This window comes from Ornithodoros turicata, chromosome 1, assembly GCF_037126465.1.
Source record: "Ornithodoros turicata isolate Travis chromosome 1, ASM3712646v1, whole genome shotgun sequence".
NCBI lineage: Eukaryota > Metazoa > Arthropoda > Arachnida > Ixodida > Argasidae > Ornithodoros > Ornithodoros turicata.
The window spans coordinates 134013422-134031488 of record NC_088201.1 but is presented as its reverse complement, the minus strand read 5'-3'; the positions used below and the strand labels follow the sequence as shown (position 1 = coordinate 134031488).

Here is an 18067-nt window from a genome sequence, read left to right as displayed (position 1 = left end):
ACTAACATATACTTTCAGTCATTTCTGCCCAAAACCTCACTCGAGTGGAACCGCCTTCCAGGCTCTATTTCATCCATTACTGCCCCTTCATTATTTAAGAATGCTCTTTGTGATCATCTGAACGCCACATAGTGATTATTTTTTCCTTTTTTTTGTCTAATTTGTCATTGTTTTGTGTCTTCTGTATGCATCCTCTTATATTATATTCTTATAACTTCTTGATTATTATAACTTCTTGAAAACAGCGAGCAATAAGCAATAGTTACGATATGACTGTGAACAGCAGGCACATTATTGCCGAAGTTCTTTCCACTTCTACGTACACCAGCTAAGGGGTTCAGAACAGGATGAACAGAAAAGCAACGAAACGTCGGGTGGCTTATCGTTAAGGGATAACAAGTTAAGATAATGTCGCATGCTTTGATGAAATTTTTATCGCATCAAATACATTGCGATGTAGTACATTTGATCGCCGTATTTGATGAGGCAATCTTGTGTAAAGCACTGCGCGGTTCTATACGTTTGTCCTAAACCGTCAAAAACTGCTTATCCGCACACTCGGTGCGCTTCCTTATTTATTCCGTCCACTTACCGGCCTAATAAAACGCGAAAGAATACGCATACAAAAAGTTCGGTAATTCTTGCACTGCGCACGAGTCAGACCTGTGCTCTAACCTGTGAGTCACTGAGAGAAACAGTTTCTGAAAACTGTGCGAAATGAGGAAACATAATATCCAACGAATTGTTTCTGCTGATTTTTCTATTGAAACCGTGCTGTCTCGGTCATACTGTGACGTCCTCTAGCGGCCCCTCCCTTACCTTGGACACAGAACCCTGACATACTTGGCCCTGACGCGCTGCTTATGCGATTGCCGATTTCGAATACTTTGTCTGACCAAATCTACCCGTACTTTACAATCAGTGATTTATCGAGGCCCCCTCACTAAAACCCCCAAATGTTTGGCGTCAGGTTGTGGATTCGATTCCAGCTGAGGACGCTATCAGCTTTTCGGCGGGGTACAAGTTGCTTATAGACTAAGCACGCGCGGCGTGCGAGCGCCCAACGCATCGCCAATGCTACTGGACGGGTTCCTCGAAGCGCAAGGATCACTCAGGGCTGAGCCAGAATATGGCGGTATGCACAGACCGACCACTGTTTAATCGCCTATGATCATTGTTGTATCACGACATAAAGGAACAAATTATCAATTGCAAGAGAGGGAGAGAGAGAGAACCTGATGCAGCAAGCAACGACCTTGCACTGAGCGAGTGCTCGTGATGCCCTGATAAGCCATCCATCGGCACCATCGGTACTGTTCCGTTTCTTTGCCGGCGCGGTGCGAACCTCTGCGTTTCACGGAAAGGGCATGTGATACGAAACAGAAGAGTACCTCGGATCCCCACAAAAATCCTTCCGCAGGGCGCGCAGCGAGCTTCAGCGCATCCATGTAAACAATCGCACGTGGCCGGGTGCCACGGCTGCGACCAAGCCCTCCCATGCATTGGATAGGCTGGTTATGACACCAGTCATTCTAGCTCACGATACTTATTGCGTGAGGGCGAAACTTTCCAAACGCGTGATTTTCTTGTTTTCTTCGTAGCAGTTTGTTGTAACTTAAAATGTGGTTTGAAATGTGATGTGGGCAAGTTTTCGCTTGTCCCATCCTACAGTTAACAATACAACTTGAACAGAGATAAAATCGGCATCGTCGGCGCGTGTGGGCGTGTTCTGTGAGAGCTCCGCTGTTAGGCTTAAAAACCCTCTCAAGAGATTGTTCATTTTGTATCATTTTGTTAGTTGTGTGGGTGTGGATTTTCAAGTGTGATGTTGAATTCCAATGGCAGAGTCGGAGCAGGTGGTAGACTCGGCAATGGAGCGGCTTGATCAGGCCTAGAGCAAGTGATCCGAATCTGCGACTGGAACACTTGCGCCCAACTTAGAGTTTAGCCCTGGCCAACCTCCCTCGGTGGATGACGACCAGAGACGGAGGAAGAAGAAGGTACTCATGTTCCATTATAACGCCATGTTTTGATTTTGCAACATCAAAACTTTCTTCAAAGTCCTTCTAATCTATCTTCTATCTATCGATCTAGTTCTTTCTTCAAGGTCCTTCTAATCTCCTAACGTTGCCATTGTAACGTCTGACTTATCGCTTCCTTCATGAAACAAAATCGCCAACGTACGTCGCGAAAGGATAGTCACGGCGAAGACGCGTTGCGAGGCGGCCATGTTGGCGAAGCAGAGACTGGAAATAGGAAGCACAAGCGACAAGTGACACGTCAGATAGAGTTCCGGTTGAATCTGCCTATTTTAGCGGAGCAGTCTGGGTTGCTCCCTGGAGCGACCTTGGCTCGAAAGCCGCTCCGAAGCTCCCATTGGAAGACTCCATAACTGATCCCAATCTGCCAATCGAACAGACTTGCTCTTTGCGGAGCAACAAAACTTGCTCCGGAAGCGCTCCGAATCTGCCATTAGAATTCAACATGAGTTTCAAGCGCTGAGCGGCTTACAGACAGGGTGTAGCCGGGTCTCGTAGGCTGAGACGCCGGCAGAGCAATGGATAAGGGCCTGGACGACCGCATCCTGGTTTTTAAGTTGAGAGCCCCTCAGGGGTACTTCGGGAAGGATGTTTTGGATGCGTGTAAGGAGGTAGCCCCCAGCAGAGTCCGCGGTGCACAGAATCAGGGTTATGGCTTCTACGAGGTAGTTATGAATGATATGGAGGGTGAATGAGGTGAATGGAGGGTGAATGATAAGGAAGAGGGAGGAGTAGTGATTGGTGGAAAACGGATAGAAGCATATTAGTTGGGAGCGAAAATGCGAAGGATAACTGTATTTCGATACCCCATTGATTATCCGGATACCGACTTGGAAAAGGAGTTAAGGCAGTATGGATTGCTGATCAGTGATGGGCAAAGTACCTCAAAATTATACTTAAAGTAAAGTACCAAGTACCTGGCATCATTAGTACTTCAAGTACAGTACAAAGTACCCAATTCCAAGTGTACTTCAAGTAAAGTACAAAGTACCAGGCAAAGTACTTCAAGTACTGATCAAGTACATTGCTAATTTAGTTTGTATCACTTTGCATTTCACTGTTTAGTATCTGTGACTTGTGTTTTTGTTTGTTTTTTTCAAAAGTTTAGCGAGTATTCCTGACAAATGCTTTGGAGCCATAAAGTCTTAGGTTAAGTGCTAACCCGTGAATATAAACTTAATCAGAGGTCATAATGTGCAGTTACATGTAGAAAGGTAATCAGCAGCTGTGCTGTGATTATGCAAAATAGTATTACACCCTGACTGATCCAGGATCACCTGCCTAGTGTGGTGTTCTGGTACTAATCTTCTGCTATAACAGACTAGGAAATTTCAAGGAGAAAAAAGTACAAGACAACAGAAATTACATATTTCTGGGAATTTCTTGCGGCTTTTTGTTTAGAAAAAGAATATGAAGAAAGTAAAAAAGGATGAAGCACAGTATAAGCATTCATTTTTATACGACTGTGATCTGCTGCAATGTAATCCATGTGACCAATTAAAAAAAACGTAAAATGTAAAAATTAAAGCCGGTGTGTCTTGCAGAGTGTTCATCATGTAATGCAATCACACATATAATGTGATAAAAATGCTTATTAATTGCGAATGAAGGAACCATTATAAAAAAGCATAGAACTCTGCATTGCGAGAACTGAAATGACAATAGACCAAGTCATTGTGCTGCCGGTTGCAATGTCATAATGTGTGCGTGTCTTTGTATTCCATTCGTTTTACATAATAGAAGTGTTGATACTTTTTACACATTTCAAGCCTCTCAACAATAGATGTGCTTCAACAAATGTGCTATGTAAAAGCACAAAAATCCCTTTTGGTAAAATGTACCGCATCCCACTAAAAGCGCTGAAGTGACGGCACGAAGACGAAAATTCAGAGATAGCCCTATCTGTGTGTTTTCGTCTTCTTGTTGTCATTTTAGCGCTTTTAGTAGGGTGTATTTTTGATACTCTTTTGTGACTTTTAGCCTGGAGTTCAAGTTTGGGTACTTGAGTACTTGATGGGAAAGTACTCGAAAAAAAAGTACTTGAAGTACAGTACAAAGTACACGATTTAAGATGTACTTAAAGTAAAGTACAAGTACCAAGAAATGTACTTAAAGTACTACTTGAGTACTTGGTACTTCAAGTACTGCCCATCACTGTTGCTGATTAAGACTCAAAGGAAAAAATATGGTGGAGAGCATGAAGACTGCGAAACTGGAACAAGACTGGTGATTATGGAGCTCAATGGGGACCTTACAAATTTTTTGACGGTGAGGGGTGTCAGAATTGAGTGTCCGTATCCAGTGGCGTATCTAGGGTGTGGCAGGTGTGGACAGGTGCCATGGGCGCCAGGTGAACAGGGGCGCCATTATGTGGTCGGGTGTGAATGTGCCAGGTCGGGCACTCAACCTGGCACATTCATAAATGATCTAAAGCACCCGCCATTAGGGAGGTTGTAGTGTGAAACCTAGTGCGGACCACACGAAAACGCATCCCCAAGGGCATCATGTTAACCATGTTGCCATGGGCGCAGGTAGCTCTAGATACGCCACTGCCCGTATCATGGAGACACACGGAGATGTACGTGCGAAGTGTGATGCAAGTGATCACCTAGCTTGTGATTGTAAGGCTCATAGATGCCGCTGGTGTGGGTCTTCCTACGAGGTGGAGTGTGGGAAATGTAAAAGTGATCTGGCAAGAAAGAGGAACGTCCCGGCAGATGTAAGGCCATCGGCTTGGGGAGGCGTGGCTGAGCCGAAGAGTACGCCATGGGTGTCAGAGGAGAACTTTCCACGTTTTGAAAGTACAGAGGAGCAGGAAGTGCAGCAGGAGGTTGTAGAGGAAGCAATCAAGTCGGGCACCACAATCGTAGAGAAGGTTGGTGAAGTTAATGTGAATGAAGTAGTCAGTGGTAAGAAAGAGGGAGAAATAGGGGCCTGTGATAACCAGCAAGAGGCAAAAGAAAAAGGTTTAGAGCACGAAATGAAGGTCAGCAAGGAGGTGGAGGAAACCGCAAATGATGAAAGTAAGAGTGAAGGAACGGAAGAAAAGCGAGGGTCAGAAGCTCGCAATGGCAATGTTGAAGAGGAAGCAAGCCCGGACGATGCTTCCTCTGTAACAAGCACAACCTTAAGCGTGTCTTCAGTGTCACAAGTTACATATTCTGAGAGTGGAGAAAGCTTCCACACGATGGTATCAGAGGAAAGTGAGGGACAAGAAAGCGAGGAAGTTGATAGGAAGGGTCGTGGTATGGCTTTGAAAAGGAGAAGGGCATCTAGAAAGCCAAAAAAAGGTGGCAGAACGGCGAAGGTTGATATTTAAGACAAAGTTGTTAAAGATATTACCGTGTCAGTCAGTTGAGTCTCCTCCACTCCCCTCCACTCCACTCCATTATGACATTCAAATTCTTAACATTTAATGCAAGAGGATTTAGAAGTAAACCGAAACAAAATGAAATAATTGAACTATCGAATTTTTTGGGAGTTCAGTTTATGGTAGTTCAAGGCGAAAAGGAAGTTGAGAAAGCTCTGGAAGTAATGGAAGGATATGGGACAGTGAGCGGGGCAAAAATAAATAGAGACAAATCAAAATTGGTATATTTAGGTGGGGAGAAGCCGAGGAAAGATCTGGGTCTGAGCATTGTGGAAGAGACCAAAATCCTCGGAGTCAGGTTTAATAAGGACGGGGTTTCACACAACAATTGGATGCAGTTAGAAAAATACTTGGAAAAATTAAAGGGAGACTATGTTGAACCGGAAGCGCCACTTACAGCTCGAGCGCAGATTGTCAAAAGAATTATGATACCGAGATGTGCGTACCTGTTTTCTATCGCTTACCCTTCTCCTGAAATATGCTGTAGAATTGAGAAACTCTGCTTTCAGTTTATATGGGATAGCGCAATGGGTAGCGCAAGCGACAATGAAGCTGCCTATTGAAGTTGGGGGCCTACAGATTGCTGATCTGAAACAATTGTCACAAGCACATGCTTTACATGGAATATATAGGATGTTGGATGGCAAGGACATCGGACGGCAGGGACGGGATAGATCACAGGAGTCCAATGTCGGAATGGCAGCCAGCAATTTATGAAGCAGGGAAGCACACATTGCTGCAATTGAAAAGGTTAGACAAAAGCAAAGACTACAGCGGAAGCTCAGTCGCAGAATTATACAGAGATCTGAGGGGGAAAGAAATAGAGAAATATCCATCTACAATAACAGCGGAAGGTTGGAAAAGATTACATAGTTACTGGTCAGAAGGTAAAAGAAAATGATTCCATGATCGCGCGTGATCCATGCGCGTGATCATCGTATGTATGCTGAGTTGAGCGTCTTCGTCTTTCCAATACACTGCCGGCGCCAACGATGGACAACAAAACAGAAACACGGTATAAACAGCAGGCATGGTGGATGAGGGAACACAGCAAAATCGAGATGGTCTTCAGTCAGGCTCTAAAAGTAGTCCCGCGAGTCATTCAGGGAGCCACGATAAGTGAAAGATGTTCGGACCGGGGTCCCGCATAGACACTTGCGAAGCACCATGGTCCAATACGAGTGTCGTACGAGAAACATCTTACGTGACAAGGTATCGTGGTCATTCGCCGTCGTATGAATGTGCTGCTGAAGACGTTGTAAGCAGACGGTGTGACGTCTGGAACAATTCCTCCTTCGAAGCATGGTGGGACGTAGAGTGGCATGGACAATTGAGTTTTTCGTTTTCTTGCTTGCAGGAATGGTGTCAGTCGGAATAACCTGAGTAGTAACATCCTCGCAAGTGGTCGCAGGATATCCGTAGTTGTACATCTCACAAGGGTCTGTCAAAGTGAGTATTGGACCAAACGTCTGCTTCTCCGATGCGGAAGAGGAACCTTCATGATATTCTAGATGTCTCAGATGTTCGCATTCTTCTAGAGTGCTTCCATGGCCAGTCATGATGTCATCAGCGGATATCTGGAGACTACTCGTTACTGTTTCCCCGTGATGTATCTGGCTCGATGCAGCACTGGTGGCTTCCGTTCCACGCGATATCAGTATTTGACGCTGGGCCTTAGCAGTGGAGCCGTAACTTGTAGGGCATGCAGCGAATTCTTTGTTGTCGTCATCTATTCCATCGTCCGTGCGTTCCGTGGTTTCAGCTGGGAATTTTATAGTCTCGTCTAGCACAACTCGTGTAGCGTCCCGGGTGGCCCAAGTAGCGGTCATCGAAGTTCCCCCTGAACGTTCCAGAAATCTGCTAACGCGCAGTTATCACCGTCTCCAGTTAAACGTCGCAGCTTTCTGCTTCACTCTCTATCTCGTCCAAGTCAATAATAGCAGAAATCTGTGCGTCGAGATCTCGCAGTAGTCCGGCATGACGACATGGCAGCGCGGCTCCAGGAGCACATGGCAGAGACATGGCTCCAGGAGCTTGATAAAGCTCTAACCTAGATGGGCTCCCGAGTCCACCTCCGCCAGAAGTCAACAAGCATATCTTGACGGCGCTGGGCTCTGCCGATGAGCGATGAGCGGGTTTGATTGAGGTCGTCGTGGGTTAGTGAAAAATCAGGGAGCTGTGTGAGACGTTTCTAACAAGGAAGTGGGAAGGACAAAGGGTGGAGAAGTCTCAGGGGCCATCGGAAATGTAGGTCAGAGGGCGTGAATTAATAGAGCCTCGATTTTCGTGAGGATGGTTGTGAGTTGCTCGAAGATGAAGGAGCTGCGTCCCAGTGTCTTGCACAAGGCATCCTTGACCGAGCGGACGAGTCGCTCCCAGAACCCTCCCCACCAGGGTGCTCGTTCCGCAATAAATGTTCATTGAATGCGATAGGCTGCACAGTAGTCTAGGAGGGCAGGGGAGCTGACGAGCTGGGAGAGATCCCGCAAAAGTGAAAATCGGAAGTAAAAGCATGCAATCGGATAATTTACGGTCAACACCTCTCAACCTTTCTCCAGTGATGATTTCAACACCTATTGTCCATACACCCACATTCTCACAGGTGGGACAAGCGCTTGTTTTGCTTGAAATGTTAACTTCTGCATTCCTTGCAGGTGCATGATAGGGCAATATTTTCTTCTGGTGGAAGCAGCTGTTGAGTCATTCCGGGAATCTGAAGGCAACAGTTTTGAACGGTACAGCCTACTGATAAAAGTTCAGATACTAAATACCCTTCTAATTTGTAGTGTTGTTCCCTCTGCTTCACGAGATCAGAAGAAGTACATCACATTCAGAACTCCACTATCACAACTGTTTGGGAAATGCAGGACTTACGGTGCGTCGCATAAAGTGGGCACATAATTTCGCGTCACGCTTCTCAATGTTTTGCGCAGACTCCAAGTTGGTGGACACAGTGTGACTGACAGTGTGTGTGTGGACACAGTGTGTGTGAACAGCGTGTGTGGACAGTGTGTGTGAGTGACTGACTGAGAGTCTTTGTTACTAATTGGTTTTATTGTAGATAGCCATTTGTATTTTCCTAAGTGATCTGGAGTAGCCGGCTCTCGTAATGAGTGCCTATTTCTCCACTTTTTTTTTCTTTTCTTATCAACTCAACTCAACTCAACTCAACCTTCTCAAAGCAGAAGCTGAGTGCCCAAGTGAACACAATTTATCTTGGAAACGTCTGCCAGATGTGAACAAGATGGCTGCAGGCACAACCCTTTTCAGTGGGTCCAGTGCAGCAAACGTGTGTAGTCATAGCCTGTTATGTCTGCACAGATTCAAATGTCACCTTGTAGTATTTGCTGTTGACCAGGCTCTCGGGTTACTCGAATCCATTAATATTCAAGTGATCTCACCTACAACACCTGTCAGAAAGGATGCAGACTCCCTCTAGCGACACAAGTATGATTATCAGAACTCACGTCCGTGTTGCAGAGCATGGAGTGGAAACCAAGAGGCAAAAAATGGGAAAAGTCTAGCACTCGCAAGTGAATAAGATACGTATTTAAGGAGACCGAAACACTCAAATAATTTATTTTACTAAAACACTAGCTTTCGAACGGAGTTCGTCCTTCCTTTATCAGGTACGAGACAAACACACACACACATGCACTTGGTACAGATATTTATACTGATGATCATTACAGAAAGGGGAAAAGAAGGTGGTGAGGAGGATATACAAATTTTTGTTAGAGAGGATTGAGGACGCAAAAAGAAATAATATAATAGAAGGCACATAAGCTTTGCGTACTTGAATTTTCTGTTACAGTAATTCTATCTGCAACAATGACGTAAAACGTACATGTCGTAAAAGGTAAAAAGAACTAGCTTGTAGTTATACTTACAGTAACCATTGGCAATATGCAATTGCCATGCTGGGAAATGCTTATGGGCCATGTAGCCCACAAGAGGATCTTTTAACAGAGGGTTAAGAAAAAGCTTGGAGCTGCGGTCAAGTCCCGTGCATGTGCTGAGCTAAACCCGTGGGTGCAGCATACACGTATCACTCTAAATCTTTTTACACCTTAAAGGGTGTAAACCCGACTGTGCAGGGCACGCACCTTTTAAGGTGTAGTTTAACACCGTCAACATTGTTAGGGTGTAATCATGTGGAAGGGTGTAATTCTCAACGCCGAATAAGAAAATACGCAGAAAATGTTGTCACCTTGATGCGAAAAAACAACTTTTTTCGCATTGAGCTGACAACACTTTCTGGGTATATGCCCAGGATCATCTAGGAATGAAGTGTATTTGTATGTCATTTTGATAATCACCAAATGAACATATCTATAAAAAGTTTCACTGCATCTGAAGTATCCAGTAAAAGTTCCTCTGCTCATGCAGCATGTCTATAGGTAATTGGTGGACTCTAATGCGATCAACTATGTGTATAAGAATGTTATGTTAAGGAAATATATATGGCAATACATAGGCAACTCAAGGATAATGGAATTCACCAGGACACACTTCAATGAGCTATGTGAAAAATGGTATGCATGGCTTGCTATATGCTCTGAATTGTCTTTTTTTGTTTTTTTGTTTCTACTGAAAACTGATGGAACAAGAGAGGTGTCACTTGAACAGGTACTAGAATGTCCCATAAGAAAGCTTCTGTCAGAAGTGTCACGATTGATAGCTTTTTAGTTTCAGGAAGTTGTGTAATTGTAAAAGAAATTCCTGAAAATGACTTACCGATATTTTCAGAGATCTTAGGAATATATGTTGTAAATTGTCAGATTCTTTTCATTGCCCTGTGTTTAACCACCGTTGAATACGATCGCCACTTGCATGTCCATGTGGTAACCACCACTCAGGAATACACTGTTTTGGAAAATTGGAAGAACGTTCACCTGACGTGCTGAACCTGTACAAACTCCACGATGGCAGGCGCGTTATCAATCCATGTCATGCGCTTCTGTAGTGTGCCTTACTTATGTCAATTCATGTGACGCGCTCTCTGATTGCCTATGTTATTCCTTAACAGATGTCAAGCTCTCCTTAGTATTCCTGAATTAATCCACGCCTGGCTGTTAATCATACCATGTGTTTATTATTTCGTCATGTCGTGCGTTCTTCTAGTGTTTCGTAAGTAATTTTATGTAATGTGGAAAACCTGCCCGCTTCATCGTCAATTGTTGTTGTTGTTATGTAATGCGCTCCTTTATAATGTTCCCCTGTCATGTCTGCAGTATTCGATCTCCTTTCAGTGAACAAAGTAAATGTATGTTCGAGATTCAAACACACCCTAGAATACACCCTGTATCACACCCTCACCGAGATTTTCCAGAAAATTGTGTAATACACCATTCTTACACCCTCAAGAGCTCTCAAACAGATTTTTGTGATTTTTGGGGTGCACAAAGGGTGTATTACTCCTGTGTACAACCATTTTACACCCAGTTTACATCTTAAGGGGTGCGAAAAGATTTAGAGTGCCATCTTTACTGGTGTAGTTCCAATTCTTAGGGAAATACAGAGCTGCTTAGCATTTGGAGAAGTATGAGCTTACGTATACAAACGAGCTGTAATTCAGGAAACAGTGTATATGTACTTCGAGGTAATGTGCCTAGGTTTGACCCGGCACGCTATCAACATCCATGAGAGCCATGAGGGACAATGTTTGGATATAAAGAGCATAGGGAAGACACTAAGCCATAACCATATTATCTTTTCTTGGTAGATGATGTAGATGATCTTTTGAGTGAAGCGCCGACAACTTGCAAAGGTGTCAGCTACAGTGAAGTAGTAGTGGTCTGCAAAAGCCCTGCGCCCGCACCAATGACTGCAATTGGACTGGTATGAGGGAAAATATGAGAAATTTATAATGAGAAATTGAGAAAGGGCTACAAAGATGGATGTGCACGGAAAAGGTCAATTTTTTTTCTTCACATGCTTGTGGAGTCAACGATAGGGATATCTCTGAAGAGGGGGGTGGGTTGGCGTGTCCTCACCTGAGTCCTTCTTATATTGATGAAGTCATGGAGTTGTGATGTTTGATAGGCAAGGTGATAGCCTCTGTTCTCTTAGAGCTTATGGACTGGAACGTGGTTGTAGCAAACACTGTGCACTGAAAAGGAGGAAAAAAAGAAGCATGCATACATTGTGCTACTGGTTGGTGGTAGGTGAAGCACTTGCAAACTGATATGGACGCAGTATGGGGATGTTCTCCTTCCTTCCTTCCTTGTTTGTTTACTGCTATCACTCGTATGTTAATTCACAAACACAGTGATCAATAAAGCAATATTTACAAGTTTTGATGTCTGTAGAATGTATATCACAGCGTAGTGACTGTATGGTTACTCCAGAAGGGCATATGGCAGACCTCTATTGTGCATGAAAGGGATGCTGTTGTGATCTTGCAGTGTTCGCGTCCAAACCACCCAGTGTACCTCTGTCAAGATAGCAGACATTCAATGCTGCCCACAAGCACATGCAAGAAAAGTAAGAGCTTCACCTCAGTGGAAGCGAGTAAACATACACATGGTCAGACAGCACCTACTGCACCACACGTGAAATAGGCAAAAAACCTTTGTATGCTTCAGAAGGAATGTTTTCCTTTATGGCATGTATAGCACATGCTTTCAAGACTTTTCTGTAGTGCTTTCCTAATGGCCCCAGAGCCACCTGGTAAACTGTTTGTAGGCAACGTACCGAAACTTCCTGCATGTACTGAAGGAGCAATACCATATTTCCGCTGTGAAGCTCTCAATATTTTCATTACACATGAAGACTGTTTCCCAAGCGTCCAGGTGGCGACGATGACGGCAATTCATCCCCCGTCGACGATTCTGCGGATGGCATCGTGTCATGCTGTGTCTCCGGCGTGCCCTCGTAAGAACAGAAGTTTTGCCGGAGTGACTGCTGGACTATCCGAAGCTCGAGGGCATGGTAACGGCATGGCATTGGTAAATTCGACATCACACGGGGTGTACCCGAAAACACATGCCAAAACATTTCGGCCATTACGGTTTCGCCACAGTTCGAACGCTGATGAGAAAGGCGAGACTATAGCCATGGCCGACAAGAGCCAACCCATTGTTGTTGCTTAGGGAGTACCCAGCCTTGCGCTCGAATGCAATCTTTGAAACTCGATTACTCAAAGAAAAAATGGATTCCAAAAGAAATATTTCGTACTCTTCCTAGGCTTTCGTAAAATCATAAGGTTAAGCAGGGTTGAAATTGACTTTGCAGTTCCTTTAATTGTTATTTACGCTAGATGTCTGATTAAATTATCTCAGTCAGATGTACATTGTAGCGTCAAGAAAAGTATTCACGATTCCCAATATGTTCTTTTAACCTGGTGCACATAATCGTATATCACGAGTCAAAACAACAACTTTATTCAAATACGATGATGACTGTACCAGTATTTACATCTGCTAACGTGCTAAACTGCATGCAAAGCTTTTTCTCACAATTCAATTCAATTCAAATCTCGATAAGCGTATTTAAAGGGTACGCAAGATTATATGTCGTTTCAAATGTACTTTTGAGAGGGAAGCTTGTAATGCACACACTTATTTCGTGTTTACCATGAAATACAATGCCGTGCTTTTTTAAAGGTTCTTCTCACTAATTACATATGTGAAGCTACCTTACGTGCACGACGTGCTGACTGTTCTAAAGATGGGCGTTACTTGTCAGTTAGGTCACACGCTGCATTTGCGTCATCGTTGGTTCCCTTCGGACACAGCTTTGTTAAATACTATTACTACGTAAGCTAGAATGCAAATGAAGCAACAAACTCTGATAACTGTCATTCGTTCCAAATTAACAAAGTGACAGAAGGTAACACAGCACTTAAGCATGCAGCATGCCTATTGGGAGTATCACGTCATAAATTGCCCCACAGAAACAGAAGAAAATTGTTGTATATACATTGATAAGATTTGTAAATTTACACGTACAATTTGAGCGAACGTTTTTCACATATATATCCCCCCTTGCTCGCTCCCGGGTAGTGTTTTGGAATCACGCTGCCCGAAATTCCCTAATTTTGATTTAATGAAGTTTATGCTATTAGTTATTTTGTAATTCCACACTGTCTTCGAGAGGATGCCCGCCTGACCGTACAACTCAACTGCGAAAATGACATCTAGGCTGCTCTCGTAGTCTTTTTTTTAAAATAAAATATGTGAACGATAAAGAATACTGCGTGTTTATCTATTCACCAAGGAATTTCATACTTCTAGCTGTTACTTTCTGTTAATTTCTAGCTGAGATATGATGAGAGAGGGGGGGGGGGATACCTTTAATACTGGCAAAAAAAGAGCGAAAGAGAAGGGAAAGCTTAGCCATGATGTACAGGCTTGCTAGAGGCATTAGAGGCTTCTGACATGGATGTTATACTGACCGGATTGCCGCTTCTTGCTATGAACCAATCCACGTGAATGTGAGTCCGACATTCGTAAACTATGTCCCGATCAGACAATGCACTGTAGTTTCCACATTCAGACGCCCAAAGAATGCGCCAATCCAGGCTAAGAACCCATGCTTCGCTATTTCTCAGCAACACGGAGTTCCGTTCCGTTTTCATTGCATTTCCTTTAGCGCTTTTGCTCCTGTAGTGAAAAAAAAGAAAAGAAAAGGAAGAAAAAGTTAGAACGGTTAAACCTGAAAGAATATACTGGAGAGTTTTAGTGCATAGTACGCTAAACCAGCACGCTATCCCTCACGTACGCAAAGGCGATAGCGTACGATCCACTAAACCTCACTATTACATTTCCTGACATGATTGTATGTAAACACGCGCGTTTCTGATCAGGTTGCTAGTACCGTTCCTATCGATAAGGTAAAGAGATTTACAGAAAAAAAAAAAAAAGAAAAAGAAAGAGTTTCACGACACATGGATGCGTTGACATCGCACATCAAGTATTTCGTACCGAGTGGATTGCTCAGACAAAGATGCATAGGGCACACAACCGATACTTTTTTTTCTTTCGTTTTGCACACGCGTCATATTTCGCTTGGTAGAAGAAAGAATAAAACAGTTCTCGCAACTGGGAGAGAAAAGAGAGTAAGTAAAAGGAACGAAACACGCGATAGACACGGGGACCCCCAAAATGACGTTCATGGTCAGAGTAAATTCACAAACTTGTTGCCTGTAAGAAATCGCATCAAAAACCGTAGGACTTGGAGATGTATGACCTCAGGCCTGGCCCAGGGCCACCTTTCAGATGCCCATTTCTTGCACTTTTACGCAGTCATCGAAAACGGAAAGGACGTACACATACGCATGATGCTATCTTAGTATGCCACAGTCACATTTGGAGGGTGCCAGCGTTTTCGTGCCTATGTGAGGCCAGCAGTGCACGTTCACTGAGTGCGATCGCTGTCGTCGAGAGTCGTCATCTTTTGCGTCGCTAGAGCGCATTCGTAGCTCGGAGGAGTCTCCTCACATATCGCAAACAACGATGAATAGTCAGGAGGATCATCCGCTGTAGTCGAGCTGTTCTTCGTTGCACTCACGGAATTAGTGGCAACACTCCACAGAGCGTTACACGGGCATGTGATTGTCAACAAAACGGCACAAAACAACGCAACGAAGAAGTATCGGGCATCCAGTGTAAACCCCACTGTAACGGCGACGAGCCCTACAGAAACACAAACGACGCGGAAAATAAAGCAGGCCTGGCCCAATAACTTATTCTCCGAGCCGTTCATGAGGAGCGTCTGAAGTCACGTTGATGCACACCGGCGCACGGTGAGATGAATGACTCAAAGCAGGCGTTTACGCGTCCGCACCAGACTTTACACGGAGCTTACAACAGATGCTGTAATACAAGTGCAACGAACGACAGCTACGGTGAAAAGTGTGCACACGGAAGTGAGATGGCATTGCATTAGACACGGTTTATTCCTCGCATCAGGTGTGGCCCTGCATGTGTATTCTGCCGTCCACGATATAGGGGAGAAAGCGGTATTTCTTTCTCAAAAGTAAGCTGCATGACGTATCAATTTTGGCTAACGTTGCACTGCTTTATGTTTCTTTCACGCGTTAATGAAAGTAATTGCGTTATTTGAACAGCGAAACTAGACATGCGAATCAAATGTAGGAATTTTCTTCATGTACCGGAGTAACGCCGTTACAGTCCACATACACAACACACCAGGAAAAATGACTGTACTCTTTGGCGCAGTGCCAAACGCGTATAAATGCGATAGCTTTAATAGCATTACAACATATAAAGGACAACGACTCCATTTCAGACGTGAAAGAAGCACACTTTCTAGAGTTATAGCAGATCGGCAGCACGCTACGGAAGCGATACGATAAAGGAAGATGTCAAATCAAAGATCAACAACGACATCAAAGGAATCAGGTGATTGACTTATCATCTTTTCCGAAGCGTTTTCCGAAGACCTTCAGCTCTGCTCGCTATTTATTCCTAAGACCATGTATGTGTTCCTAAGACCTGAACGTATGTGTGTCAAAGGGTTAAAACATGAGCTGGTTGGTAACTCATAGCTAAACAGATAAAACCCCCAGCGCAGGGAAAGACGAGGACGATACATAAAAAAGACGAGGACAGAACTCTGTATGTGTGTCACCGTACACGATCATTCGAACGATTCCCCTTCGTCTGGGTGGCATAGAACGGGTTTGTGAATACTGCAGTAGGTGATGTAATCCATGCAGCGCACAGTATAACAGTTCTCGTGAACACACAGCCTATCGTTGTGCCGTTGCGTGTGGTCGGCACATTCACATCATCGCATACCGAAACCCTGCGCATACGCAGGGTTTCTGCGCGCCGACGCTTACGTTCGACTTTGGCCATGTGTACGCATGGCGGTTCGGTTCGGCAATACGTGTAGGCGGGTATAACCAATAGTTATACGGAAGTATCTCGAGGTTTAGTATGGTTTAGTGTTTATGCAGCGTCACGCGTATTTCGGCCTTCGGCAGCAACGGTTGTGCGCTTTGCCGCATGCCGTTTCTGGCATTCTCGGCGGCAAGTGGCTTAGGTTCATTTTCTTTAGCGAACCCATTCGTATCTCCCACAGCAGTGGCGGCAAATCTGCGAGCCTTGAACTAGCGCGAATCTGCGCGGTACGTCGTTTAAACTAGGTCAATTCTTTTCGAAAGAAAAGTGCTGCACTCGTGCTGCACCAGTTCTCAAATACGCGTACATGCGAAGTCTATGACGAAAAGGATGCGAGAGGCTTACACTCCTTGAACTAGTTCAGGAGGTACAGCCGAAAAGAATGGAACTCCGTGATGTCGGACGACGTTGACATTATTGACATTACATGAAACGCACTGTGCGGGCACTAGAACGTTTCAGCAGGTCGCAAGCGCTGTACAAAAACGGTGCAATAAAGGAATAGACAAAAGAGGTTTGTGTTGTGATCGTCTGTTTGTACGTTCCTGCCTTAGAGCAGTTACTTTCCAATAATAAATGAAGCTCCACTAAAGGTCCACAACATGATGTCAGCCACTCCAAAGGAATCAGGTGTTTGACTTATTGTGTGTTAGGAACCGTTACCGTAAATACCTTCCAATCTGCTAAATCCGCGCCCGCCAAAAGTTTCTTATAAGCCGAGGCGCCCAACAAAGAAACGAATTAGGGGGTGATAAAATCTCGCCCTAGTTTGTAAAATCTAATCTACGTAAACAATGAAGCTAGGCACGTAAAAAGGTGCCCAACTCAAGCAGCACACTGTACTGAAAGTCGAGTGCATTAGGGGTGGACGGGTAGGTAGAAGGCCTTGAACAGACTAGTGAAACTAAACAGCATTAATAAGACACATGCCGTCCACCCCTATTGCACTCGACCTTCAGTACATTGTGCTGCTTGGGTGGGCCAACAAATATGGATAACACAAACACGTAAGCCTCGAACGCCTAGAAATTAACGAATTAAGCAAATCAAGGAAAAGGTGCTGACGGCAGGAATCGCAACTGGGTCTTCAGGGTCAGATATGCTGTTGCTAGACCACGACAGCAGACTTTCCTTGAGCTAGAGTGGTGGTGGTGAAAGGCTCACCGTTGTTGGCCTCACAGAAGTGCGCAACGTCACGCTGACGCCTTGGGGAAATGGGCGTCCTAGGCCAACTTCTAAGGGAACTGTGTCGACATATGTCTGAAAGCGTGTCTGAGCTAGAGTGCATTAAGTACAAGACGGACGTACTACCAATCGTAGGCGCCGGCTTTTCATTTCACCGGGGATGGGGCGCGCAGCGGGCTTCGGTCCAAGAGCGAACGTGTATGTATGTATGTATGAACATACATAAACAACATACATGAACATGCATGAACATATGAACATACGAGGGGGGTTCAAGTCAAACCGGGACTTCTGTCTCCTGAGTGTATAAATGGCTCGCGCTACTTCTTTTTCGTCATTTTCACACGCGACAGGCCTCCGCGTTCACCACGTGGTGGTCCCAAGCTTGTCCAAAACAGAAGACACGTGCTGTACAAGATGGCCGACAACGAGGTGAGCGCGCACATCGAACAGCGAATTGTCATAAAGTTTCTCCTGAATGAAGGCGTAAAGTCATCTGAAATTCACAGAAGACTCCGGGCTCAGTATGGCCACGATACACTTAGCCGCAGCAAAGCGTTTGAGTGGTGCAAACGGTTTCGAGACGGCCGTACATCAGTGCA

At 44.6% G+C, this 18067-nt stretch overlaps 1 protein-coding gene and 1 long non-coding RNA gene across 2 annotated transcripts; one reads left to right on the top strand and one right to left on the bottom strand.

Moving 5' to 3' along the window:
• The first annotated feature begins 4599 nt into the window (after window positions 1–4599).
• On the top strand, window positions 4600–5358 carry LOC135385525 (uncharacterized). Its single transcript, XM_064614883.1, has one exon. It carries the CDS (start codon window positions 4600–4602, stop codon window positions 5356–5358), a length of 759 nt encoding a protein of 252 aa, XP_064470953.1.
• A 5124-nt stretch (window positions 5359–10482) lies between these two features.
• Window positions 10483–15184, bottom strand: LOC135378620 (uncharacterized). The gene is made up of 3 exons (XR_010418505.1): window positions 13808–15184; window positions 11406–11521; window positions 10483–11247 (listed from the first exon to the last, which is right to left on the bottom strand). It is a non-coding gene; the product is annotated as an uncharacterized LOC135378620 (long non-coding RNA).
• Window positions 15185–18067: the final 2883 nt, after the last annotated feature.